This window comes from Martes martes, assembly GCF_963455335.1.
Source record: "Martes martes genome assembly, chromosome: 14".
Classification (NCBI taxonomy): domain Eukaryota; kingdom Metazoa; phylum Chordata; class Mammalia; order Carnivora; family Mustelidae; genus Martes; species Martes martes.
Genome location: NC_137902.1, coordinates 57,288,031 through 57,315,605, shown reverse-complemented (window position 1 = coordinate 57,315,605; position 27,575 = coordinate 57,288,031). Strand labels below are relative to the sequence as shown.

Below are 27,575 nucleotides of genomic sequence, written 5' to 3'. Positions count from 1 at the left end.
ACGTTTACATAATAGGCTTCTGAGCCTGCACTCCTGAACACTTGGACTGTGATGAATTTACTCAAGTAATACCACCCTACGGGAACTGAGTAGCCTAAAAATTTCCCCCAGGTGTGGCAGCTCTATTTACCATATGCAGTATATATCCATGAGCTCCCCCGCATTTCTCAGTTCCCTTGCTCTTAGATAGGGGTATATGACCAGTTCCGGCCAAGAAGCTATGAGCAGAATTGACACCTTTCTCTTCTGAGGCAAACAGAGTGAGACTTCCATCCACTCTTTCCTCCTGCTGCATCAACCAAGGAGGCCACGTGTTGAAATAGCAGAAGGCAAAATCAGCCGGGGCCCCTGCAGGACCGTGGAACAGAACCCCTCCTGACTTGTACTAGACAGTGATAGGAGTGAAAATAAAAGTTTGTTATATTAAGCCTCTGTGATTTTGTAGGTATTTCCTACATTAAGATAACCCAATCTAACTCAATATGCCAGGGGATGCCGACTTTGAGGGGAGCGCTTTTTTCAAGCAATGGTAACATTATACTTGAGTGCTGGGACACATCCCTAACAATCTCCCTACACATTCCCCTATGCCCATTCTTAGTAAGATCAGGTAGGTAAGAAGTGGGCAGAAGCAAAAGAAACCCGCCATACTCATATCAGCAAATAACTCACTCTGCACAGTATGCTAATTCTAAAAGCTCTTTGCTCCTGCTACCCACAGAGGTCATTTCGTTTCTTCTTTTTATCTGTTTAGGTATGCCTCTCCCATCCCTACCCCTGCTCCCTTGGTGGCTACTTCTGGAGCACTATGGCCCCTCCAGCCACTCAAACTTTGACCAGGTTGACACAGTAAACCCAGTAAGTATGATCAGTTGCCCTGACTATTCTGACTCAACTGCTCATTTCTAAATGGGCAGTTCTTTAAAAATCACTTACAAAAGTGAATACAGAGTTAAAAAATATAAGACAAAGGGGCACCTGGGTGTCTTAGTTGGTTAACCATCTGCCTTCAGCTCAGGTCTTAGGGTCCTAGGATTGAGCCCTGAGTCGGGCTCCCGACTCAGTGGGGAGTATGCTTTTTCCTCTCCCTCTGCCCCTCTCCACCTCCCACCCTGCTTATGCTCTCCTTCTCTCTATACCAAATAAATAAGTATAAATCTTTAAAAATATAGGATGCAAAGTCAACTCAGATGTTTCAAATAGCAACTTTCATGCAAAAAAAAAAAAAAAAAGAAAGAAAAAGATTTCCAAATAACCTCAGGGACTAGTATCCCAAAAATATCTATTAAGAACTTAAAAGGAAATTAAGAGTATGCTCCATCATGATGAGCCCCAGGCATATAGAATTGTTGAATCACTATATTGCATACCTGAAACTAATATAACACTCTATATTAATTATATTTGAATTTTTAAAATAAATAAGTTTAAAAAGAACTTACCATACATTGGGGAGATAAAATTCAGAAACTTACAACTATGCATTTACATAAAATCACTCAACAATTCAGTTCAAGGTGGAGAAAACCTTGTACTTTGTGAAAACCCTCCAGTGATTCTCACCCATGGTGTCATGACCCACTGATGAGTTGGGAGAAGCTGTGAGGTATGCACCAGGTCACTGGTTACTCATTAAGCTAAAATCTGAAGCCAGTGAATCATTTACTTCATTGCAAATCAGCAGAAACATAAGATTACTGCTAGAATAAATTCATTGTCACATGCCTTAGCAAAAATAAATAAAAATAGAAAATGTGGTAGCAGTAAGGTCACAAAAAATTGGGACACTACTGGAGTTTCTAACTGATTAGCTTGCAGTTTTTTGAGATGGCTGAGAATTGCCATCAATGAGATCACCTTAAACCCTGTTAATGTCTTGAAAAAGTCCCCATCCCAAAGTCAGTTATAGATATTCAACATTATACATTTAACTGAATTGAAAATATGTTAGAACCAATTTTATTAACCTTAATATTTATTAAGATTAAGAGAAGAATGTTTTTTAAGACATCACTCTAAAACTATGTATCAAGATAAAGATATGATATTGCTTTTAGTGTTTAATTTTATCACTGATAAAATGTGTATTACACTAATACATATACACTTTTTTGAAATTTCTGGGGTTTTGGTTATTCTGTTATATGTCCTGATTTTTAGTTATTGAACATGAGTATTTTCCGATAAGGAAAATAATTTTTTAGGTGCATTAAAATGACTCCCAGTTTTACCCCCACACACACAGACACATATATATACAGCTGTCACCTTTCTATCTCCATGCCCCATCTTTGTCCATATACATTCATATTTTCTTTTTTTTTTTTTTTTTTAAGATTTTATTTATTTGGGGCTGCCTGGGTGGCTCAGTGGGTAAAGGCCTCTACCTTCAGCTCAGGTCATGATCCCAGGGCCCTGGGATCGAGCCCCGCATTGGGCTCTCTGCTCTGCGGAGAGCCTGCTTCCTCCTCTCTCTCTCTCTGCCTGCCTCCCTGCCTACTTGTGATCTCTGTCTGTCAAATAAATAAATAAAATCTTTTAAAAAAAAAGATTTTATTTATTTATTTGACAGACAGAGATCACAAGTAGGCAGGGAGGCAGGCAGAGAGAGGAGAAGCAAGCCCCTGCTGAGCAGAGAGCCTGATGTGGGGCTCAATCCCAGGACCCTGGGATCATGACCTGAGCCAAAGGCAGAGGCTTTAACCCACTGAGCCACCCAGGCGCCCCTACATTCATATTTTCCATAGACATAACTTTGCTAACATTTTGTAGTCCAATTCCCTTTCTTAGTATTATGTCATGAGATATTTTTTCAATATTTCCACATAGTTATTGGGTCTTTTTAATGGCTACAAAATAGTCTATCAGATATTCACACCTAAGCTTAAATGGTTTGATCTTACTCCTCATAAATGTGCTCTTCATTCTGTGATTGGTAGTCATAATCGAAGGTGACAACATTATTCTTTGTTACTGGTTACTTCTATGTCAAATACACTCACAGGCAGAGCCAAAACTCCATTAAGTAATTAGTCAGGAAGCATGATGAAACTTCCATTAATATGTCTTAGTTTTTCTATTTCTAACCTGTGGGTGAACTGTGCAAATTTGGTAAAGGCAGCTGCTTACATTTCTTTTTATTTTATTTTTTTTAAGATTTTATTTATTTGACAGAGAGAGAGACAGACAGCCAGAGAGGGAACACAAGCAGGGGGAGTGGGAGAGGGAGAAGCAGGCTTCCCACTGAGCAGGGAACCCTGTGCCCTGCTGCAACCCAGAACCCTGGGATTGTGACCCAGGCCGAAAGCAGACCCTCAAGGCTTAACGAGTGAGCCACCCAGGCGCCCCTGCATTTCTTTTTATGCAGAAAATACTTAGTTATTCAAAAATCACAGCATCGAACCACAACCATCTCTAGGCTGTCAAAGTGCCCTCTAAAACAACAGCAGTGCCTCCCCTAATGTCAACCCGTCCATCAGAACGCAGGGAAATCTCCAGTTCTCCTCCTCGGCGGGAACACTGAAAGGCTAAAGGAAACATAAAAGAAGTCATAAATTAATATTGTTCATTTTCACCCTTTCTTATTCACAGGGCATAGTTAAAGACCTCTTCTTATAAGCTCCAGAACCCTCCCAGCTCAGTGGAAAGAATGTATTCCTTCCTCTGTCCATAGCACTGCACAGCCTGCCCTGTTTTCCTGAGGACTGAGGGACCGTAAATGCAATTTGAGCCACAAAACACACAGTCCCACATCTTCTCTTCCTGAGTCATCTCATCTGTCACTTCCTGTAATGTCCCAGACACACCCCGCCTATAGCTTCCTCCCTGCTTCTGTCTAGGAGAGGCATGGAATAGAAATCTCAAAAGATAAAGAGAGGTAATCTTAGCCCTCCACAGAGAGCCCCCAACTTTCCAGGTCTGAAGAACAAAGAGAGCTTGTTCACCCATGTGCTTTAGTCAAGCAGCCACACAGGTCAGGCAAACAAGAAGCACAGCCTCTGCCTTCCTGGAGTTCGGTGTGTAGGAGAGTAACTAGGCTCACCAAAGAAAGACCAGCCAACCTCGTATCCCCAAATGAGAGTTGCAGAGGCCTGACCCTCCCACTGCGTAAGACCTCCTTCCTGGAGGGTCAGATTCCTACTTTGACTATTGGGCCTCCATTGGCTGCAATCTATTTCCTCTCTCCCCTCCCCCAAGTCATTAGGGGACTTGGTTCAAAAGCAATTTGTTTGATTCAATCCCGTGACTAGCAATGGCAATAAGGAACTTTGGTGATCATCCCATCTCAATTTGTCACGGTCTATGCAACCTCATTGGGCCACAGTTATACAGCTAGTTAATTTTATTCAACAAACATTTCTTGGGCACTTACTGTATGAGAAGTGTGTCTGTGGGTTGGGAGGGACAGGGGTGGAAGATGTTCTGAGTAGAGGATTCTGAGTGAAGGAATGTAAATCTTTTGTTTTCATATGGGTGATATAGGACATTTTATTACATCTTCAAATCAATAATACATATGAGAAGGAATGCTAGCTAAAGTTAGCAAATATTTTTTACAAATAAAAAAAAAAAACAAAAAACCTCCCTACCGTGCATGTCTTTCTTCCCCAGTTGCTCAGACCAGTAGCTGCTGAGAACAGCATGTGCCGACCCTTAAAAGAAGTGAAAAGTTATGATACGAAAACAGGGGTGACATTGTGGTAAATTTATAAGCAGTTACAACCAACTATCCAGTCTGACTAAACCTTAGATGACTTGGTCATGATGTTGGCCATGGCCACAGCAGAGTGTGGAATTATAAATGGACATAGAAAGGAAAACACAGAATATATACAGAAGTTTCTCCAAATAGTGTATCTGCTATGTTTTACACTTTCTGAAGGCCAAATTAAACTGCAGGGTCTTTTTTCCTAATGTTTTCATTTGAGTCTAGTTGACACACAATGTTACATTAGTTTCAGGTGTACAACATAGTGATTAAACTATGTTATACTTTGCTCACCGAAAGTATAGCTACCCTTGGTCACCATACAATGTTGTTACTATATCATTGACTATATTCCCTGTGCTGTGCCTTTAATTCCTGTGGCTTATTCATTCCATAACTGGAAGCCTATACTTCCCACTCCCCTTCACCCTTCCCACCCAGCCCCTTAGCCCCCTTTCCTCTTGGAATCATCAGTTTGTTCTCTGTATTTATAGGTCTGATTCTGGTTTTTGTTTATTCGTTTGTTTTGCTTTTTAGATCCCACACATGAGTGAAATCATATGGTATTTGTCTTCCTCAGTCTGACATTTCACCTAGCATAATACCTCTAGGTCCATCCATGTTGTCGCAAATCGCTAAAATCTCATTCTTTTTTAATGGCTGCATAATATTCTAGTGTGTGTGTGGCTATGTGTATATATACACATCACATTTTCTTTATCCATTTATCTGTCGATGGACATTTGGGTTGCCTCCACATCTTGGCTATGTATGGAACACAGTGGTGCATATATCTTTTGAATTAGTTAAATGGAGGTTTTAATTCTTGTCCGGTCAGCTCATTGTCAGCCCATGGTAGGACGACCAAGGGCTTCACCTAAATCTTTCTCTAATATTTCAAGGGAATTATCTCCTTCCTCCTAGGATGAATATGCAAGGAATACTGGGAACTCTGACAATAGGTTAAATTTTCCACCAAGCCAACATTTTTAGGCTTTTAGTACCAAAAAAAGTTTCTTTTAGGGAGGTTTGTTTGTTTGTTTGTTTGTTTGTTTCATTCTACTGTGCCCTTGTTTAAATCAGTGAATAGATATTAAAATGAAGAAATAAAATTCAAAGTAATAACTGACAGAAGAGTCTTTGGGAGAGACAAGGATGGGTTTTATTCAGGAAAACTTACTAGAGATCAAGGGAGGTCCACCTAGGGTGACCAGTCATCCCAGTTCACCCAAGACTATCCTGGTTTTAGCACCAAAGGTCCTATATGCTGAGAAATCCCTCAGTCTCAAGCAAGCTGAGACTGTTGATCATGACAGCCCAAAGACCTTCCCACTTTAGAAAAGCATTATTACAGGGGAAAACACTTGCTCTCTGTACCAGTTAAAATCTTTGTGGAGCAGCTGTGCATGTATAAATCCACTAGAAACTTCTTTTCTTTGGGGAAGGGTCAAGGTGTACTATTTGGATGTCACTGGGCATTTTCCTGAGTCTTTAAGAAAAGTGCTTTTCTGAGCTTTGAATTTCATGTGTTTTGTTTCTCAGAGAGTGAACTAGGTCAAAGTCCTGAAACCATCCCAGCCTCTGTCTTCTGTTCAGAGCAGGAGCTTCAAAGGTTCCTCCCAGCCTCCTTTTGCCCTGGCCATTGTCACATCTGCCAACCTCCTTCATCAAGCATCCCTCCCCTTTTTCTGCTCAGCCCACTCTTTTCTAAGAGGATGAAAGGAAGCTTCACCTTCTTGTCCATCTTTGATTTCATCCCTCTGCCTCTGGCGGGTAGATCTTGAATAACCATGTTCCCAAACCCACCCCACCCACTTTGCAGGCAGGTCTGGGAAAGCTAGTCCTGGCTGTGTTTCCCACTGACAACCCAGGAATTTATCCTTCAGAAAATAAATCTTATTTATGTTTCAATGATCACGCAGGCTGGTCATCGGAAAAAACAAAAGGCTTTGTGACTCTAGAGGACATCAGCCCCTGAATTTTGCAAATGGCAGATCTGGAAGTGTTGGTTCAGGGAACAAGTTCTGTCATTATTATTAAAATAGCTAATAGCTATTGAGCATTTATCATGGCCAAGTACTGTGCTAAGCATTTACCATGCATTGTTTTTACATAACCCTATGAAGTATTACTCATACTTTATAGAAGAGGGAATAGAAACTTTTTTTTTTAGTTTTTATTTAAATTCTAGTTAGTTAACATGCAGTGTAATATTGGTTTCAGGAGTAGAATTCAGTGATTCATCACAACAAGGGGAATAGAAACTTTAAAAAGTTAAGTGATTGGCCCAAGGTCAACAGCTAGGCAGCGAGGCTGCAAACCCAGGCTGTGGGGTGTGAAGGTTTAACCCTGCTATACTGCCTTCTTTGTTCTGTAGTTTTCACAGGCGACTTTGGTGAAGGAATAGGGCAGGGCAGAAAGGGAAACAGAAACAGCTCAAAACCCAAATAACCTGAAAGGTCTTGTGAAGGGACTTAAAGAGCTCTTTTTTTTTTTTTTTTTAAGATTTTATTTATTTATTTGACAGATAGAGATCGCAAGTAGGCAGAGAGGCAGGCAGAGAGAGAGGAGGAAGCAGGCTCCCTGCTGAGCAGAGAGTCCGATGTGGGGCTCGATCCCAGGACCCTGGGATCACGACCTGAGCCGAAGGCAGTGGCTTTAACCCACTGAGCCACCCAGGTGCCCTAAAGAGCTCTTTTTAACCTTCCTCCACTGTTGAACCCTCCCCAGGACCCAAGTCAAAAAGTACCTGTTACAGGGTCTTCAGCCAGACCAACCCATGGTGCAAAATATCTGGAGTAAAAGTCAAATGCTTGGGTCTGCCCTCCAGGCTCTCCTTTAAGGGTGAGAATGAGTCCTTTCACCTTCCCTGTGTTTTCCACTTGTGGCAGATCCTGTGTGTTCACCTTCAGGTTCTCCAGGAATGACCTGGTTCGTAAATGGGATGAATTAGGACGAACCCATCTCACAGACCACTACACAGACTCCGTAAAGCCAGCGAGGGTGCAGCTTGTGCCCAAATGGCTTAGCAGGACAGGAGGAGAGAGCAAGTAGAATTATCTTCCTCTCTGGGAACAAAGGTCTCTGCATAAACCATGATTTGACTGGACCTAGCACAGCCAGACAAAGACAGCTATAAATCTGGGTTCTCAGCCCTCCCCAAAGTGCTGCCGAAGCCAAAAATTTTGTTTACCTCTTATAAGTATCACTGAGTCGGACAAGGAGTTTTCGGGTATCTGGAGAATAGCGGATGTCTTGGACCCGTGTATCACCTATGGCAGTCTGTGGAGACAGACCAAAAACTCCTCAGGAGTGTGCCCTGGGTCAAATCATTGATCTTCTGTATGGGGAACAATCTCTCATGAGCATCTTCTGTGTGTCAGGCACACCCAATGTCCCTGATCCCAAGAGTTTTAGTTCAGTTTCAGGACTCAAGGTGTTGCCCAGGGAAGGCCAGTTTTCTGGAGACCAAAGACCTTTAAGGGGATTGAGCTCACCCTCTGATAGCTGAAGACAGGCATTGCTCACAAGTATTACTATGGGCCTCAACATGCTAATCCTTCAAATGGACATTTTCCTCACAAATAAGGAAGAAGACTTAGAAAGAGGCCCAGGGACAGGGACACAAACACACACACACACACACACGCCTTGACCCAGATCTGAGGGGCCCTGGAGTCAAAGCTCTGAATCACAAGTGTCTACCATCTATAGAAATGGGGGCCTCAGGCCCACCTCTTAGCACTGCTGCAAGGATTAAATGAAATAATACATGTGGAGTCCCAGCAGCAGTAACTAGAAGATTCTACATGGCAAGGACTCAGGGCCAGCAGTCTGAATGGAATTGGGGACTAGCACACTCATCTTAACACTGCTCTGCTTGGCAACCAGTGTTTTCATTTCAATCGTAGGCTGCGCATCAGTAACGTAGCAACATTTCCTAAAGATTCCTGCATCCACACTTCACCTGAGACCACATAATCTTGCTCACATCCTAGAACATTGTTTGTCTGTTTGCCTGTTGACTTGGAGAGCTGAGGGGGCTGTTGAGCGGGGAAGCCCCTCCAAGTCATTTGGCCCCACCACTGGCTGTACTCCTAGCAGATGAGAATTACACAGTAGTTGGCTGACTATCATTAGGTCGCTTCAGGTTCTCGAACCTTCTTCAGGAACTGAGATGTTCGGGGTCCCAAAGCCAAGACTCCCTCCGCTTTGGGTGGTGACTTGGCTGTCTGCTCCTGTGACCACAGCTGAACAAGTTCCCTCCCTCTGGAAATGGAAACTCTTGCAACCAGATCCCATCTGTTCTTGGGGCCTTTTAGCTTCTGCAAGGGGTCATTCAGCCCTCCTCTGCATGAGTTCTGATGTCAATCTGAAAGTCCGATTCTCAGCTGAGAATCTTATGGCCAATTTCTAGGAACACAAAATAACAATACTGAGGAGAAACAACCCTTTAGCATCCCCACTTTACAAATGCTGACCCCGAGGCTTAGGGACACCATGTTAAGTTCTTTCTACCATGAACATCTATACTGTGAATATTTTCCATTTTCTTGTCAACATGCTTAAAGCCATTCATTTATGAATTTGGCTTGTCTTTCAAACCCCAGGCCAGAGATGGGACTGAGTGTAAAGTCAGAATCTGTAATGCTTGCTTCTACTCTTGGAAAACATAGATAATGCAAGACCCTAAAAAGATCATAAATGCTGTGGTTGAACATTCACTGAGAAACACCCCAGTGGTACCCACAACAGGCCATTTAGTGAGAATTGGTTTTCTCACTGCGGCCCTTGCCCTGGCCCTAACCGGGCCCTTCCTTCTCTACAGACTAAGAACGGGGTCATGCAGGGCTGCTCGAGTCTCCTGGAATCTCCATGGGACGATAGTAGTGCCCACCTCACCTGGCAACCATGTTAAGTGAGATAGTGCATATGAAAACCTTAGCACCTGGTACTGTCCAGGTCAGCTCTCAAAAATGTTCATTAGCAGGATCATTATGAAAGTTATGAAGACCCACCCCTTCCTAGACCTCTTGAGGAAGCCAGGCTATGAATCTTGCCTTCTCTGTCAAGTTGCCCATGCTCTCCTGCCTGCCTCCATCAAACCACAGCCCCTCACCTCAACCTCCTTCTCCACCACAGAAAGCGGGGCTGCCCTGCCCAGCAGTTTCCACTGCCTTTGTGCTCGGCCCACTGCACAAGAGTCTCTCCTGCCCCTTCCTTCATGAAGGGTAATGCTGGCAATGAAAAGCCAGGGATAACTGCTCAAGCTTCTCACCAAACAGATTCAACATTAAAATTCACACTTCAAATGTACCATGCACTTTTCTCCAAGCTTAGGCTGGACTGCTTATACTAATAGAAGGCCTATTTTGGGGGTCATATGGTACTGAACCCTTTTTTTTTAAGATTTCATTTATTTATTCATGAGAGGGAAAGAGGCAGAAGGAGAAGCAGGCTCCCCACAGAGCAGGGAGCCTGATGCAGGACTCGATTCCAGGACCCTGGGATCATGACCTGAGCCAAAGGTAGACACTTAACTGACCGAGGCACCCAGGTGCCCCCAAATGGTACTAAATCTTTGTATTCAAACAACAAATAACCAAATCACAAGAGCTTACGTTTAATTCTTTTCACCAACCTTTATCAAGTCCTCCACTTCATGGAAGTCCTAGATGGGGAAAAAAGACAAGACCATTGTAAGGTACACTGTCGGTCAACAGGGCTCATGGCAGTAGTTAGAAAGAGCTTACCTGGGGGTGGGCAGGATAAAGCGGTAGATCCAAGATAATACTGTCCTCTGCTCTTCTGGCCTTCAGTTCCCCACTCAGAGTGACAAAGGTTAGAATGTTATTCACGTTTTCTGGACCCAAAAAAAAAAAAAAAAGAGAGAGAGAGAGTCTTACTTTGTCAATTAGAAAACTCTCTGAAAGGAAAACAAGAAATAGGGAAATAAACTTTGTCAGAGATTTGCACATCTGTTTTGATCACTATTGCATTGTCTTAGATCCCCTGGCAGTGCTGCCTTTTCCTGTAAGGAGAGGTTCAGGTTTGGGTTCCTGGGATCCAGCATAGAGATAGCCCCCACCAGTTCTTGGTTCTTGAGAACCAAGAACGTATCTGATTGGACTTACAAGGCTTCAAATGCCAGCTCCTTTACGCTAACGGTGCCCTTGAGCAAATTATTTAACCTCCTTAAGCCTCAATTTCCTCATCAATAAAATGGGGTAATAATTAGACCTACTTCATAGGGATGTAATAGTGTTTTCTAAAGCAGATTTTTAAGTATCCATCTACAATACTAGATTGTTACAAATAATACTAGTCTAAAATATGCCGAGGGGATGATAAATTAAACATACAAATTATAAATGACAGGCTACTAGAAACAAATCAAGCTTACCCAAAATAAACCAAGCTACACATAAATTTTTTATTTATTTATTTATTTTTTTTTAAAGAATTTATTTGTTTATTTGACAGAGAGAGATCACAAGTAGGCAGAGAGGCAGGCAGAGAGAGAGAGGAGGAAGCAGGCTCCCCGCCGAGCTGAGAGCCCCATGCGGGACTCAATCCCAGAACCCTGAGATCATGACCTGAGCCGAAGGCAGAGGCTTAACCCACTGAGCCACCCAGGCGCCCCATAAATTTTTTATTTAAAGATTGGACCACAAATGCTGGTATACTAGCCCTTCATGTTACTGACAAAACTTGGCCCACTTATCTACCTCAGTGTGGATGACATTTTTAGTGAAAACAAAGATCTGTGACCTAATTCTTTTCTCCTCCTTCATATTTCTGTAAAACGTAACCATATCTAAAAAGTAAGGAAATTTGGCATTGTTGGTTAACTTTCACTGACTATAAAATGTATACTTTAAAACCCAAAGCTTAATTTTTTCATTATAATTGGTGGAAGACATTATTATTTGCAAAGCATTTTTTCTTAGTTTATCTTATCGAAACTTAAGACCACTCCATGGGGGGATCGGTCTGAAGGCTATTATTCCAACTCTCTGCCTCACACCAAACACTATGGGGTTTTCAAAAGGCATGCAATCCAACTTCAGTAAAATCTTTTTCAAGATTTTTTTTTTTAATTTGACAGACAGAGATCACAGGTAGGCAGAGAGGCAGGCAGAGAGAGAGGAGGAAGCAGGCTCCCTGCTGAGCAGAGAGCCCAATGCGGGGCTCGATCCCAGGACCCTGGGATCATGACCTGAGCCGAAGGCAGAGGCTTTAACCCACTGAGCCACCCAGGCGCCCCAGTAAAATCTTTTTTAAGACTAAGTTCCTAAGCAATATTTCAGGGTATTTGCCTGCTCTCATTTTTGTCCTTTATCCACAGAAATGAAAATTATCTTGTTAAGACATATAATGGGCTACAGGGTAGCAGGGCCTCAGTGTTACCTCCTGCCAGTCCCCCCGCCGAAACTCCAGCCACTCCACGTTTACCAACTACACCCTTGCATTTGCTGCTGCCTCTGCCCCAATAGTCCTCCTCCCACTCGAATTCTTTGCACACATGGCTTGATATTCTTCAGCCAGGAGATCCCCTTCTCTAGTGGATGCTGCTGTCCAGCATCTCAACCTTCCCCTCTGAAAGCCAGGACTATGTGAGGCAAGGAAAGACATATGCATGAATTGAAGGAGGCACCTGATCTCAGATGCAGCCTGAAGACGTGATTGTCTCCCCCTTCACACAGCCCTGCCCCAGCTGCCAGGGGTATTGAGGACTGACAGCTCAGCTGAGTCCCACTCTGTGAATCGCCCTTGGGTGAGCAGAGCTACATTCCCCAAAGTCAGGCTGCTTTTGTGGGCATTGGATGCAGGTCAATGGAGGGTATAAAGGCCTGCACCTTTGTTTCTATTTGGAACTATAGTACTTGAAGGATCTTCACAGCTTCACCTCTCCCTGTGGATTTGGCCTAGGCCTTTCTTTGTTGCTACCACTTTGCAATTCAACATGTCCCTCTGTTCTATTCTGCTTTCCCTCACTCCCCTGCCAATATTGACCCCAAGAATATTGCCTGCACTTTTCCCAGCATGCAGTGTGCTTCCCAGGAGAACTTGCCCTGTAACACCTCCCCCTACCCTCCCCATCTATGTAACTGCCCAGAGAACCTTCTTTTCCAATGCCGCTCTCCCCACTGTTACCCTCTGTCACATCATCCTGTTTATTTCCTCACTTAAGCCTCTGTTTGTTGTCTACACCCATTCATGACTGTTTCCATCCCCAATTCTAGGGCATTTCTGTGCATCTCTTCTCTGCCTCATTCCCACAGAGCCCTGATCTTTATTACACTAAATGTAACAAAGATGAAAACTGGTAGGACTGAGGTACAGCATCGTCTCTTCACAAGGGAAGTGTATCTAGCTGCAGCTCATGGATCTTTAAAACTCTTTTTTTTTCTAATATTTTATTTATTTATTTGACAACCAGAAATCACAAACAGGCAGAGAGGCAGGCAGAGAGAGCGAGAGAGAAGGAAGCAGGTCATGGATCTTTAAACATCAGAGTCAAGAAGCTCCTGTGAGGGGCATTTGGCTGGTTCGGCCCACAGAGCATGCGACTCTAGGTTCGTGTGTTCAAACCCCATGTTGAGCATAGAGTTTACTTTAAAAGAAAAAGCAGAAGCAGAAGAAGAAAGAGAAAAAGAAGAAGCAGCAGCTCTCGTGAAATGAATCTCAGTGTGGTTGGGGACATATTGGAGCAAAATGTGCCTCATGGTTCTCTGATACCACATCACGTGAGACGCCTATTGTGTCTTGCAAGCTCCCCTCCTGTGCTGGTCAGAGACCAGACAGCTCCTGTTCAAAACAAAATGGCATTCTAGGGAACAACGACCTGAGCTCTCCAATAGGCCTGGCACATAATCAGAAAGGCCAGAGTTTTGGGAAGCTGTATCTGTTTCAGCATCCTGAATGGCATGAATAGGACTCTGTAATGTCTTGATACCAGTGACTTTGATTCATCACAAAGAGTGAGAATTTAAAAAAAAAAATACTTGCTATTTTCTCAGTGATAGGTTCATAAAAGAAAATCATGTTACTTATTTTGTTGAACAGCACAGCCGCAGAAGCCAGGGTGGCGTGGCCGCATAGGGGAACCTCGCTCGCCGGTGTAAACCACCTTAATCCGAAGCAGGAACCTACGAAGGAGGAAAAGCCAAAGAGAGACAAGATCATTCTCATACAAGTGGGTCACAAAATTTCATTTTTCTTATTCTTTTCTAAATATTTCCCTAGCATGATTAATAGCTGAAACGCATTGTGAACGAGGAGTAAAGTCTAGGCCAGCATCCTAAGGCTCCCCGGTGCCAGATCTAGGGCTGAAACATTCAAATTACCCCACACCTACTCCTCCAGATGAACTGAAAACCAAATCAGAATCTCCCCACCTTCTTTCCTGTCTGCATGCAAATAGTCAATGGGCATCTCTCTGTAATACCATTCCCCCACTGGAAAAGCAGCTTCTGGTACCGTGCAAGAATGGCTTAAAAAAAAAAAAAAGGCATATTTACTTTGTGTGAAGTTGTCAGTGGGGTGCAGTTTTCGGATAAAAGCTGTTTCAGAGAGGTTCATTTCTCTTGCAATTTTTTGATGCATGTCTTCATCCAATTTCTAAATTGGAAACAAAAATTTATTGAGATTCCAGAAACACAAATCAGGGTTCCTTGGACAGCAACTGCCATTAGTTAATAACGCAGCTTATGAATGTTAAAAGTTACTTGCCTAAAAAAAAATAATTGCCAAGGAAGTCAAGACACTTTTATAAAGATTGTTTCTCGGAAATCTATGCTTGTAGCACTCTATGAAGAGCTGTAGATGTCAAAGCTAGAAAAGACTCTCAAAAACCTACTGGCCAGCCCTGTCTTTTATCTAGTCTACCTGAGAGATTGTGTTCTCTTCTAAACAATCTCCACAAAGGAAACACCACAATCTCCCTTTCTTGTTGAATAAAAAGATCTTCGGTATCTACTCTGGGTAGGCTGGCCCATTCTGCTCCCATCTATACAGGGTTCACTCCCTTTTATGAGTCAGGCCTCAGGCTAGAGTTCACCTCCTCCAGGAAGCCTTCCAGAGTGCTCTGTCTAAAGGCTTTGTCTCCTCGCAATGCTTTAACCACCTGAATTTACCCACTGTGTCCCTTCACTGTCTGCCCCCCAACATCTGAGTTTATGAGGGCATACAATGTGCTATCTTGTTTGTTTGTTTTTTGCTTATACCTTATACTCATCCCAGAATGGTAGGAGCTCAATAAACATTTGCTGGAAGAATATATTATTCACTACATCTTCATTTTTACTTGTTTTGTATGTGTAAACTCTGTGCTCAAAATGGGGCTTGAACTCACGACCCTGAGATCAAGAGTAATATGTTCTACCAACTGAGCCAGCCAGGCACCCCACTTCATCTTCATCTTTAAAACTCTCAAAATAAATATTTTCATCCACATGCATATGAAGAAATCAAACACAGAGAGGTTATATACTATCCTAAAGTCACAATATGCTGAATAAATGGAAGAATGGTTAAGAATGTGGGCTTTGTAAATGGTAACAGCCAGTGACTCTAGAGGAAAGGTATATGGATGTTCATTGTACCATTCTCAAAACTTTTCTTTAAGTTCTAAATTTTTCAAAATAAATGGTTAAGAAAATAATGTGAATTTATATCCTGGGTCAGGTCCTAGTAGCAGTGCAAAAGCGGGCAAGTCAGTTAATCTCATGGAGTCTCAGTTCCACACCTTTAAAATGAGGACAACAGTACTTAGGTGGAAAAGTTCCTGTGAAGACACACAAATACATCTATATACATGCACACACATTCTTCTTAACTCAAGAAAAAAAAATGGGTCAGAAACATGAGTTTTCCTTTAGAGAATGAAAATCAAATTTTTAATCAACAAATGCTCGCTAGTTAGATTTTGAATTCTAAAGAATTCTCAAGACAAATGTATTTTTGCTTTGGCCAAATTTACTATTCTTGAGCCCCCAAAACCCAGAAATAAGATTTATAACTTTATACTGATAAATTCAAAATTCACGTAACTGACTTATGCAAGTTAAGCACCCATTATCTTTTAGTTGATTCAAATTCTTTTGAAACACGTTTCACGTACTCATATAAGGCACAAAACGGTGGTTATTGTGACAAATCAGTCATTTTTTTAAACTATCAGCTGATATAAAGATCCTAGCAGACTTACTAAGCTTTTCTTAAAGGGGCACTGTCTTCAAAATCTATAGACGCTGTGGGGTCCTAGAGAGAGAGAAATGACTTAAGAAATTGATATGTATTGTCTGAAATTCAAACACAATGATTTGTGTTTTACTTAACATTTTTCTTTCAACAGATTAAATCTAATAATGCGAATAAAGTGCTCATCACAGTGCCCAACACACAGCAAGTACTTGGAAAATGTTAGCTTTTATTTCGAGTAGCTCAAAACCCATGCTTTAAGCAGCCACACCACTCTGCCTCCCCATAACAAAGACAAACTATTATTATCCCTTTAGCACACTGCAGACAAGAAAACCAATGTCTATCAGATGAGACGGATTCCCACAGCGTTTCTAAAGGAAAGCTGCAATCAGTCAATTACCAAGTGCTGTGCTAGGCCAGCACCACTACCAAGGGAATGTGTTAGAAATACAGAGTTTCAGCTCCCCCCAACCTTCTAAATTAGAATTTCCTTTTTTTTTTTTTTTAACTAGATTTCTAGGTGGTTAAAGTTTGAGCAGCCCTCTTGGATACAATACAACCCCATTTTCAAGGGGCTTAGCATCTTGTAGGGAATCAGAAAGCAACAGGGAGCAACACCAGAGAGTGTGTAATTGAGACACATAGATTTTTGACAATAAATACTCTAGGGCTTTAGGGGCACCTGAGTGGCTCAGTTGTTAAGTGTCTGCCTTTGGCTCAGGTCATGATCTCAGGGTCCTGGGATTGAGCCCCGCGTTGAGAGCCCTGCATTGGGCTCCCTGCTCGTCGGGAAGCCCGCTTTCCCTCCCTTAGTTCCCCTGCTTGTGTTCCCTCTCACGCTGTGTCTCTCTCTGTCAAATAAATAAATAAAATCTTAAAAAAAAAAAAAAAAAGCACTCTAGGACTTTAGATGTGGACTTAGAAAAAGAGCATATTTGGGTGAGCTGGACAGGAAAATATGGGCAAAGAGTTTTGTGTTGGGGATGCTTCTTGGGCAAGTCACTTGACCTCGCTTCTGTTCTCCTTCTGTTAAATCTTTGACTCTCTAGGGTTCTGTGAGCCGAGGTAAGGAGAACCAGGATGGTGGGAATAAAGTGGCATGAACACCTGTCACGCCTGGGGCCTGGGGAGTGAGTCGTCCCCCCTGAGTAGATGGGCTGGGTCTGCTGGGCATCCCAGCCCACAGGGCAACGATGTTCAAAAGCACTCCTCCTGGCTCATTGAATTTTCTGTGTGGAATCTGGTCTACGTGCCTGGGCTAAAGACCCCTGAGAGAAACTGGGAGTCAACTAAGTCCCTGCTGCAGAGTGTGCAATCACAGGCCTCCGTGGGGATGGAAGGGGTGATAAACAAAAGCTTGTGTTGGTCTTTCTGGATTTGCTGCCGTGGTTGTAAGAACCTGCAGTGCCTGCCAGGCCTTCCTCTGATCTGGCCACACTCCCTATCCTCGTCCTCCCTTTTCTTGTCTTTTGCTTCCTTCCACCTTTAGGACAAGAGTCTCAAAAAGCATTAAAGCAACCCACATTGTAGCCAAGCTCACTGTCTGTTGTTAATGGATTTCTTTGCAAATGGGCTTTTTGACACATCGGCTAGAACACACACTTCACTGACCATCAGCTCTTCTGTCCTCTCTACCTTGGCGTATTGTACCAATTACAGTTTGAATTTCTGTAACTGTATTTTCTACCCCCAGGACACCTAAAATTCACTTGCTATTTGCTTGAGGGACCAGAGATGCTGCAGAAAGTTTGATGGTAGCCGTCCTCGATATGCATGACAGGCAGCCACATTTCTACCCTGGAACCAAAGGTCGTGATAATAGTGAATCATCAGAAGACTAAAGTAGCTTCAACTTTGGGAGCTGGAGAAACAGGAGACTGCATTCATGCAAAAAACTGAATTTTTATTCCAATAATTTTTTCATCTTGCTTTACTATCCATTTCCCTTTGGCAATCTCATGAATCAAATTTCCGACAGCAAAGAGCCATGTTTGTTTTTCTGAGTTCCAGTGTGCTGCCTAGGGACACTAAGGTTTCATCACCATATGGCCCACAAACATTAATGATCAGAAAATCAGAGCAAAGTTTTAAAATACTCCCATCTTGTGGCAGCTTGGAAATATGACAACCTAAACATGACTGTCCTGTTATCTGTCCTTGTTCATTTGTCCCTCTTCTGTAGGTAGATCCCAGCAGAGGAAAAGCACTTGGTATGGAAAGTTCTAAATGATCCAGGAAGAAAGGGAAGATTCCTTCTGAAGCACCTGGATTTCCTATTTTGAAGTGATGTCTGTACAATGCAGCACTCAAACTATAGGCTGTCTTCAGTTGTTCCTGATGATTCTTCTCGGTGTCTCGTATCTCCAGCCGCATCATAGAACCCAAAGCTCATACTCTCTTTGCACATCCCGCCCAGCCCAACTCACCAATGAAATAAAAGATCAGTAGTTGTTAATCAGCTAGAACTCTTAGAAAGAGATCTTGCTATAATTCAATTAACAGATTTACTTTCGCTCAAAAGATAGCTATTTAGTGCCTCTCATGTGCTAAGCCATGTGTCATGGAATAAGTTAGAATAGGTTAAGATGTCAAAGAATGTACAGTCTAGTGAGGAAGACAGGCATTGAATGAATTACAGCAAGAGCAACGCATGCTACCAACTGGGAAGTAAGGGGTGCCATGGGAGATTAAAAGGGGAGGACCAGACTAGCTAGTCTGGTAGTAAGCATGATGGGTTAAAAGCTTGGGATCTGCAGTCACGAAAACCTGTGGTAGGATCCTGAAGTCAGCCACTTGGGTAATTACTTAACCCTCCTCTGCCTCTGTCTTCTCATCTGTAAAATGGGGGTGGTGATAATAATAAGACCTAATCTTAGGGGTGCCTGAGTGGCTTAGTTGGTTGAGCACCTGACTCTTAATCTCAGGGTCATGAGTTCAAGCTCTGCATTGGGTGTGGAGCCTAGTCTAAAAAAAAAAAAAAAGACCTTCTTTTAGAGTAGATGTAAGGGTAAAATGAGATGACATATAAAAATCAATTTAGCACAGTATCTGGCTGAACTTACCTGAAGTTAATAGTCCCAAAGCTGAGGGTTATGTTCTAGAAGCCAGTGAAGCAGAAATTCCTACATCAGAATCTCCTCCTCCCTTGCATTGCTCTTTTCCCTCAAATACTAGACAAGAGAAAACATTTCAATGCCCTGGAAAAATCTCTGCACCCTTCACTGTGCCTTTTCTGGGCATAAAAATGAGATATGACTTTGGAACCCCCTAAAAACCACAGAAGCCTCTGATTCGGTGTAGGCACACAGAGCCAATGATCCTCCAAGGAAGGGCACCAAGTTTGGAAATGGCCACTGCATCATAAGCTTTCCCAAATGAGTTAAAGCACAAACTAAACACAGTACTTCTATATACTCATTTTTCCTTAAATACATAACACACCAAGCTGCAAAGAAGCTCTTCTTTCTTTTTTTTTTTTTTTTGAAAAAGGCTTTTGTTACCCTCTAAATTTAACCAGGAAAACTGGAACAGCAAGTAGTTTAGAAACTAAAACTAGGCATTCCTCTAAAACTGCAAAGCCAGTCCTCCTCGCTGTCTCTGGAAATGATTGGGTTAGTGTTTCAAAGAATAAAAATGCACAGGTGTGAATATTATATTTGATCCTGGTGTAGTGTCCAGCACATGGCACATGGTCAGTAAATGCCAGCTGAATTGGAATAAATGCATACACTAGGCACACGGCAAAGTTGTTTTTATGGATAATTGTAACAGGAAAACCCAAGAATAAACTGGTGTTTGGAAAAGATCCCCTGAGTGATGCCTGAGTGGCTCAGTTGGCTAAGAGTCCAACCCTTGGTTTCCGGTCAGGTCATGATCTCAGGTCCTGAGATTAAGCCACGCATCAGGTTTCATGCCCAGTACTGAGTCTGCTTGAAGATTCTCTCTCTCCCTCTGCCCCTTGCCTTGCTCATGCTAAATACATACATACATACATACATACATACATAAAATCTTTAGGAAAGATCCTCTGACACAGTGGTTCTCAACTGGGGGGCAGTTTTTCATTTTCATAACAGGGGGAGAAGGGAACACTGCTGCCATCTAGTGGGCAGAGCCCAAGGTTACCAACATCGCCAAAGACAGCCTCACACAGCAAAGAACTACCCAGTCCAGAATATCAACACTGCCGCTGTTGAGAAACCCCACCCTAAACATACACCTACATATACATAAACACATACACACAGCAGCAAGAACAGCAAAACAAAACAACTTGAGGCTTTGTTAGAATATGAAGAACGGGGGGGCACCTGGGTGGCTCAGTGGATTAAAGCCTCTGCCTTCAGCTCAGGTCATGATCCCGGGGTCCTGGGATTGAAACCCACATCAGGCTCTCTGCTCTGGGGAGCCTGTTTCCCCCTCTCTCTCTGCCTGCCTCTCTGCCTACTTGTGATCTGTCTGTCAAATAAATAATCTTAAAAAAAAAAGAATATGAAGAATAAAATATGGGCTCTCTACCCCACTGTTATGTTATTTTCACTGATTGAAGCTGGATGGGATGCCTGGGTGGCTCAGTCATTGGGTGTCTGCCTTCGGCTCAGGTCATGATCCCAGAGTCTCAGGATTGAGCCCCATATCGGGCTCCCTGCTCACAAGGGAACCTGCTTCTCCCTCTGCCCCTCCCCCTGCTTGTGCTCTCTCTCTCTCTCTCTCTCTCTCTCTCAGATAAATAAATAAAATCCTTAAAAAAATAAAAATAAAAAAATAAAGCTGGTTGACAGAATTATAAACAACCTATCACCCCTTAGCACTACCCCAGCCCTCTGACCTATTCAAGTAGTTAGTCATGAGTTCCTGCAGTTTCTACACAGCTGTCAAAGTAATAGATCTATTTCATTTTTTAAAATATTGTTTCTGGGGATGCCTTGTGACTCAGTTGGTTGAGCATCCAGCTCTTGATGTCCGCTCAGGTCATGATCTCACAGTCGTGGGACAGAGCCCCACATCAGGCTCTGTGCTCAGTGAGGTATTTGCTTCAGATCTTCTCTCCCTCTCCCTCCCACTTTCTCTCTCTCTCTCAAATAAATAAACAAAATGTTTTTCTTTTAAATGTTGTTTCTAGGAGCACCCAGTTGGCTCAGTCGGTTAAGCGTCCATTTCTTGATCTCAGCTCAGGTCATGATCTCAGGATTGTGAGATCGAGTCCTGCATTGGGCTCTGTGCTAGGTATGGAGCCTGCTTAAGATTGTCTCTCTCTCCCCCACTGCCCCTCCTCCCCTAAAAAAATCTTTTTTTTTTTAAGATTGTATTTATTTATTTGACAGAGAGAGACACAGCAAGAGAGGGAACACAAGCAAGGGGAGTGGGAGAGGGAAAGTAGGCTTCCCACCGAGCAGGGAGCCCGAAGCGGGGCTCAATCCCAGGATCCCGGGACCATGACCTGAGCCGAAGGTCAGATGCTTAAAGACTGAGCCACCCAGGCACCCCTAAAAAGTCTTTTTAAAAACATTGTTTCTACACATTTTCCGTGCCTTGGCATGATCTTTATTGTCAAATTGATTGTCAGGCACTTGAGGACACCATCAATTTTTTAAGGTTTTAAATATTTTTTTCAAATATCTGTTCCATGTTCCATTTAGCTCTTAATCTGTTTTTATTTTTCAGCTAATGTACAGTGTTATAAGTTACTCATGTGAAAATTTTAAAAATGGACTTGTCTAGAAAAGAAAACAAAACAAACTTTATAATATTCTAGAAGCTCTTGGAATATTTCCACCCAGAATTTTTTCCTTTCCTTTCCTTCCGGAAGTCTTTTTAATCAAAGAAGAAGAAGGAGAAAAAGAAGGAGGAAGGTCTTTTTTGCAAGTATTCAAACAGTTCAAAGTGCAATTGCCTTGTCTTTAGTCTGCCCATCAAGTTTTTTTTGTTGTTGTTTTTGTTTTGGGGTTTGGTTGGTTTTGTTTGTTTGTTTGTTTGTTTGGGTTTTTTTTGGTGATTAGTCTCAACTCAGTCAAATTTTTAAATAATTTGAAACAAAACAAAACAAAAAAAGAATACTTCTTTGAAGCCCTTAACTTAAAATCTGAAGTAGTTTCTCCTTTGTAAAATCCAACACTTAATTAATGTATTTATTTTCTTTATTAACATATAGTGAATTATTTGCCCCAGGGGTACAGGTCTGTGAATCATCAAGCTTACACATTTCACAGCACTCACCACACCCTCCCCGATGTCCATAACCCAGCCACCCTATTCTTATCCCCCACCCCCCAGCCACCCTGTTTGTTTTGTGAGATTAAGAGTCTCTTGTGATTTGTCTCCCTCCCAATCACATCTTGTTTCATTTTTTCCTTCCCTATCCCCCCACAACTCCCTGCCCTGCCTCTCAAATTCCTCATATCAGAGAGATCATATGATAACTGTCTTTCTTTGATTAACTTATTTCGCTTAGCATAATACCCTCTAGTTCCATCCACGTCGTTTCAAATGGCAAGATTTCATTTCTTTTGATGGCTGCATAGTTTTCCATTGTATATATACCCCACATCTTCTTTATCCATTCATCTGTTGATGGACATCTAGGGACATTTGCACCCAAATATTTATAGCAGCAATGTCCACAATAACCAAACTATGGAAAGAACCTAGATGTCCATTAGATCTCTTTAGCCTCTGTTAACTATTTGATAATGATTGGATTTACATGTCTTTTTCTTGCACTAGACTTTGAGCACCTCAGGGGCAGGCCAACTTACTAATCTTTGTACTTCCTATCCCTACCCCAAAGTGTGGCTTGTGGTAGATGTCGATAAATATTTGTAGAGTACAGTAATGATAGGCTAACACCTGCTGAACTGTGGGCAACATTATAAGATTTAGCACTTATTTGTCTCTGATATTTTCCTGAGTTTACTTGTGTTCTCTCTAGGTGTGTCCAGCCATGGGTCAAAGAATCTAAGGGCATAAACCACGAGTTTATGCTTCACTAGAATTTTTATTGATTATGAATTAGGGAAAGTGCCAAATTAGCCTCCAGGAGAACAGGATTATCACATCCACAGAATCTAAAACTAGCAAATTATTCTTTTTATTATCTATTCAGTTGTCCCTGACAGGCCACCAAATTAGCCTGGTATCATAGATTCAAAGCCCGGAAGGGAATTGGAATACTTTTTAGAGAGCAGCCCTGAATCATGGACTTCCTTATTTTCTTTTTCTTTCTTCCATTCTTACTGAGACAGATCACTTTGAACTACGCTAAGTTCTTTGCTTAAATTTTTGCATCCTAGCTTTTCCAAATACATAAATAACGTATAAAATATATTTGAAGAGAGAGAGAAAAAGGCTCTGGTGTGCAGTGAGTGTACTGGAAGTAAGAGGAATAAGTTGAAGAATGATGCTAATTCTTGTCATCTGGTGAAAATTGAGTATGTAAGTCCCTTGAAACCATTTTCAGAACTCTTCAAGAATACTACATGGAAACAGGCAACAAATATACTAAGACTCTTGACAAGCAATTTCAGTCATTTCCACAATTCCTTGACATGAAGTTGTTTGCCAGCTTGTTTCTAAAGAACGTTCACGATTTAGAATCTGCTTGTTAATCATTCTCTCACTAATCCTCCCAAGCTCTTGTGTTACTTGATAAAGCCTATTAACTTTATTACTTTCCGCATTTTATGGTAGGAAAATGCCAGCTGCAAAGTTGCATAATGAATGTATTCTTAAGGTGAGATGAGGACTCTTCATCACCATTTTGCTGCTCTGCTTGAGGGACAAAATAAGTGTACAAGGACTCAACCAACAATACTCACCCATCTCAGTAAAACCCCAGGCGTTCGTCGTCTTGAGAGCACACTACAATCACTTGGGGAACTTTAAAAAACAGTGCTGCCTGGGTCCCACCTCCAGAGATTCTGGTGTAGGAATTTTAAAGCTCCTTGGGTGATTTTCTTTTTCTTTTTCTTTTTTAAGATTTTATTTATTTATTTGACAGAGAGAGACACAGCAAGAGAGGGAACACAAACAGGGGGAGTGGGAGAGGGAGAAGCAGGCTTCCCATCGAGCAGGGAGCCCAATGCGGGGTTCAATTCCAGGACCCTGGGGTTATGACCTGAGCCAAAGACAGAGGCTTAACAAATGAGCCACCCAGGGGCCCCTCCTTGGGTGGTTTTCTTTTTCTTTTTCTTTTTCTTTTTTTAAAAGATTCTATTTATTTACTTGACAGATAGAGATCACAATTAGGCAGAGAGGCAGGCGGAGAGAGAGAAAGAGGAGGAAGCAGGCTCCCTACAGGGCAGAGAGCCCCATGCGGGGCTCGATCCCAGGACCCTGGGACCCTGGGACCATGACCCGAGCTGAAGGCAGAGGCCTTAATTCACTGAGCCACCCAGGCGTCCCACCTTGGGTGATCTTCATGTGCAGGTTGACATTCACTCCACTTGAAGTCCCCAACACATACTTTGCCCAAATTAGTAAAACTTACTTAAAATCATCAATTGCTTACTGTGTTTCTGGAATAATTCTCAGATAATCTACTCTTGAACTAACTTGTTTGAGTGGAAGGGCTCCTTAGCTTGTTTCCTAATAGCCAGGTAGAAACACAAAGCACTGAAGGTCAATGAATATTTAACTATTCTGTTAATACTTATCCTAATGAAAAGCCTTTTTTTTTCTTCATGGAGCCCCACCGGGGCTTGAACTCATGACCCTGAGATCAAGACCTGAGCTGAGATCAAGAGTCAGACACTTAACCAACTGAGCCACTCACGTGCCCCTCAAAAGCCATTTTTAAAATGAGACTTTCAGGAAACAGAGTTCTCCCTGTATTAGAGCTTAAGTACTTCCTTCTACTTAAAAACTTAATTCCTTGCAAAATGTTTTTTGCTTGGTCCTGAAAAGAATTTCTAATTGTCTGAAATAGGTAAGGTTAAAGATACTCAGCTAAGGGGCGCTTGGGTGGCTCAGTGGTTTAAGCCACTGCCTTCGGCTCAGGTCATGATCTCAGGGTCCTAGGATCGAGTCCCGCGAGTCCCTCTTCAGGCTCTCTGCTCGTCAGGGAGCCTGCTTCCCTCTCACTGCCTGCCTCTCTGCCTACTTGTGATCTCTCTCTGTCAAATAAATAAATAAAATCTTAAAAAAAAAGATACTCAGCTAAAATTTTTATGTTAAATATAATATAAGCTATGTCCAGTCACATAAAACTCACCTAATTTCATTCGCCTTCACATTCGGTGCTCACTCAGTGAAAACCTGATGGCTAACAAAGAGTCCTCTGTTTTTGTTTTTTTTTATTGGTTTTAGTTCTTCCTTACATAAATCTTTCTTTTTCCAGACTTAGAGCGTCTGTGTGCAAGCACTCTCATCAGTTTGGTCAAAATCAACTCTCAGACATGAACATTGCTGATATCATTTGACAAAGAACATGAACCAAAGACAAACAGGTGGGTCTGATCTTTTTTTTTTTGTAGGAAATATTTGGCTCAATATGAATCTAGAATTTCAGGTACTGTACCTCAAAACCAAGTACTTACATTTTCTAGGAGGCAAACAGCAGCAGGATTCCCACAAAATGCTTTTGCTGTAAATGCATCTACTACAAAAACAGGGAGCTTCATTTTTCTTGCTCTCAAAATTGCTGGTAGCCTGCACTACTTCAACTTGTTGCAAAATTCAGGAAGTTAATGTTTTACATCGTATACAGAAACAGCCAACAACCCAAGTCAAGCAATGACTCCAATACAGCTGCATTTAAAGATAGGTGATCCCCTAATATTTAAGTCTCTAAATTGAATTTGTTTTAAAATACTGGAATTTCATAGTGATATTTATACTGAATGTATACTTAAGAACATAATCATATCATTTTTTAGGATAGCCGAACTAGCTTAGGTTATGTTTTTAACGAAGTGCTTGAAATGTCCGAGGGGACATGCTGCAAGATTTCTTTTTCTTCGGTTCCCATGGTTCTTGGTCACGCCACATGAAGAATGAAGAGGTAGACCAGATGGAGAGTGGCGGGCAACAAAGCAAAGTTTATTGAGCAATAATACAGAGCTCCTGAAGAGGGAGGGGACCCAAGAGGGTTGCCACTAGAGTTTCTAAGTCTAGGGATTTTAGGGGCCTGTTGGCTCTGTTTTAATCTGTTTAACCTTCCAAGCACCTGTCACCCAATCAGGTTTTTGTCATCTACCTATCACATGGGAAAGGGTGGAGGGCTTCTTCCAGGGCAGTGTAACATCCTTTATTTTTATTTTTTTAATTCAATTAAATAATATAGAGTGTATTATTAGTTTCAGAGGTAGAAGTCAGTGATTCATTAGTCTTATATAATACCCAGCGCTGATAACATCTTGTGCCCTCCTTAATGCCTGTCACCCAGTTACTCCATCCTCTCAGCTTCCTCCCCCGCAGGAACCCTCAGTTTGTTTCCTATGATTGAGTCTCTTATGGTTGGTCTCCCTCTCTGATCTTGTCTTATTTTATTTTTTTCCTCTCTTCCCCTATGATCCTCTGTTTTGTTTCTTGAATTCCACATATAAGTGAGATCATATGATGATTGTCTTTCTCTGATTGACTTATTTTGCTTAGCATAATACCCTCTAGTTCCATCCACGTCATTGCAAATGGTAAGATTTCATTTTTTGATGGCTGCATGATATTCCATTGTGTATAGATAGATAGATAGATAGATATATCTATATATATATATATATGTGTATATATATATATGTGTGTATATATATATATATATACACATATATATATATGTGTATATATATATATATATATGTGTGTATATATATATATATATATACACATATATATATATGTGTATCTATCTATCTATCTATCTATATATACACCACATCTTTTTTACCTTCAACAGTCAATGATTATCTGGGCTCTTTCCACAGTTTGGCTATTGTGGACATTGCTGCTATAAACTTTGGGGGTGCACGTGCCCCTTCAGATCACTACATTTGTATTTTTCCCAGTAGTGCGATTGCTGGTGATGGGGTCCGTGATCAAAGGAGGGAGACTGATACAAAGCGAAGGTCAAACAAAGCTTTATTTTGTGCCAGCACGGAAAATCAAACCAACTGGCCGGGCCGTCTCTTACGGAGAGAGCGACCACCCCCAGCCTCACAGACTAGCTTTTATAGAGCAAAGGCCATGTCGTTGAGCCTGGCCAATGTGATTGTAATACACGGAGAAAGTTGCATAGTCATACTAAGTCACACACAGGTGGCCAATTGAATTACAATTTACCCTATAGTAGCTGTTTGAACTAGCCTATCACTCTGGTCAGAATTGGCACCCTAGTTTGGTGCCCAAAAGGCGGGGTTTACATTCTTTGGTGGTTAGGGAGCTAGTATGTGTGCTTTACTGATTGGATGTCTCCACCTGGCCTGACTTGTTCTTGTATTCTGGGCTCTGTTATCTCCACCTGACCTGAGTGGCCCTTGTATTTGGGCCCTGTTATCAGGGACTGGTCGACCATATTTTACTGGTTTCCCAGACTTGCTTTTAAGTAAGTTCCCCTGGTGGGGTGGGGGGGTGGGGGAGTGGCAGGGTCAGTTTAACTTTTGCTGCATAAACAACAAAATGGCTGTTTAACCGAGATGGAGTCGTTCAGGCTAAGTAGGCCCCTACACTG

At 42.0% G+C, this 27,575-nt stretch overlaps 1 protein-coding gene across 2 annotated transcripts; it reads right to left on the bottom strand.

Moving 5' to 3' along the window:
* Positions 1-3,153: 3,153 nt before the first annotated feature.
* On the bottom strand, positions 3,154-25,576 carry PBLD (phenazine biosynthesis like protein domain containing). Of its 2 annotated transcripts, XM_080823323.1 has the most exons (10): positions 25,450-25,567; positions 18,979-19,086; positions 14,233-14,332; positions 13,762-13,860; positions 10,462-10,571; positions 10,350-10,379; positions 7,902-7,990; positions 7,458-7,636; positions 4,590-4,652; positions 3,154-3,527 (listed from the first exon to the last, which is right to left on the bottom strand). In XM_080823323.1, the coding sequence occupies exons 3-10, from the start codon at positions 14,315-14,317 to the stop codon at positions 3,415-3,417; spliced, it is 768 nt and encodes a 255-aa protein (XP_080679449.1). In that variant the 5' UTR covers positions 14,318-14,332; positions 18,979-19,086; positions 25,450-25,567; the 3' UTR covers positions 3,154-3,414. The 2 variants fall into 2 exon arrangements, with proteins under 2 accessions (XP_080679449.1, XP_080679448.1); XM_080823322.1 differs by lacking the exon at positions 18,979-19,086 and having other exon boundaries at positions 25,450-25,576.
* Positions 25,577-27,575: the final 1,999 nt, after the last annotated feature.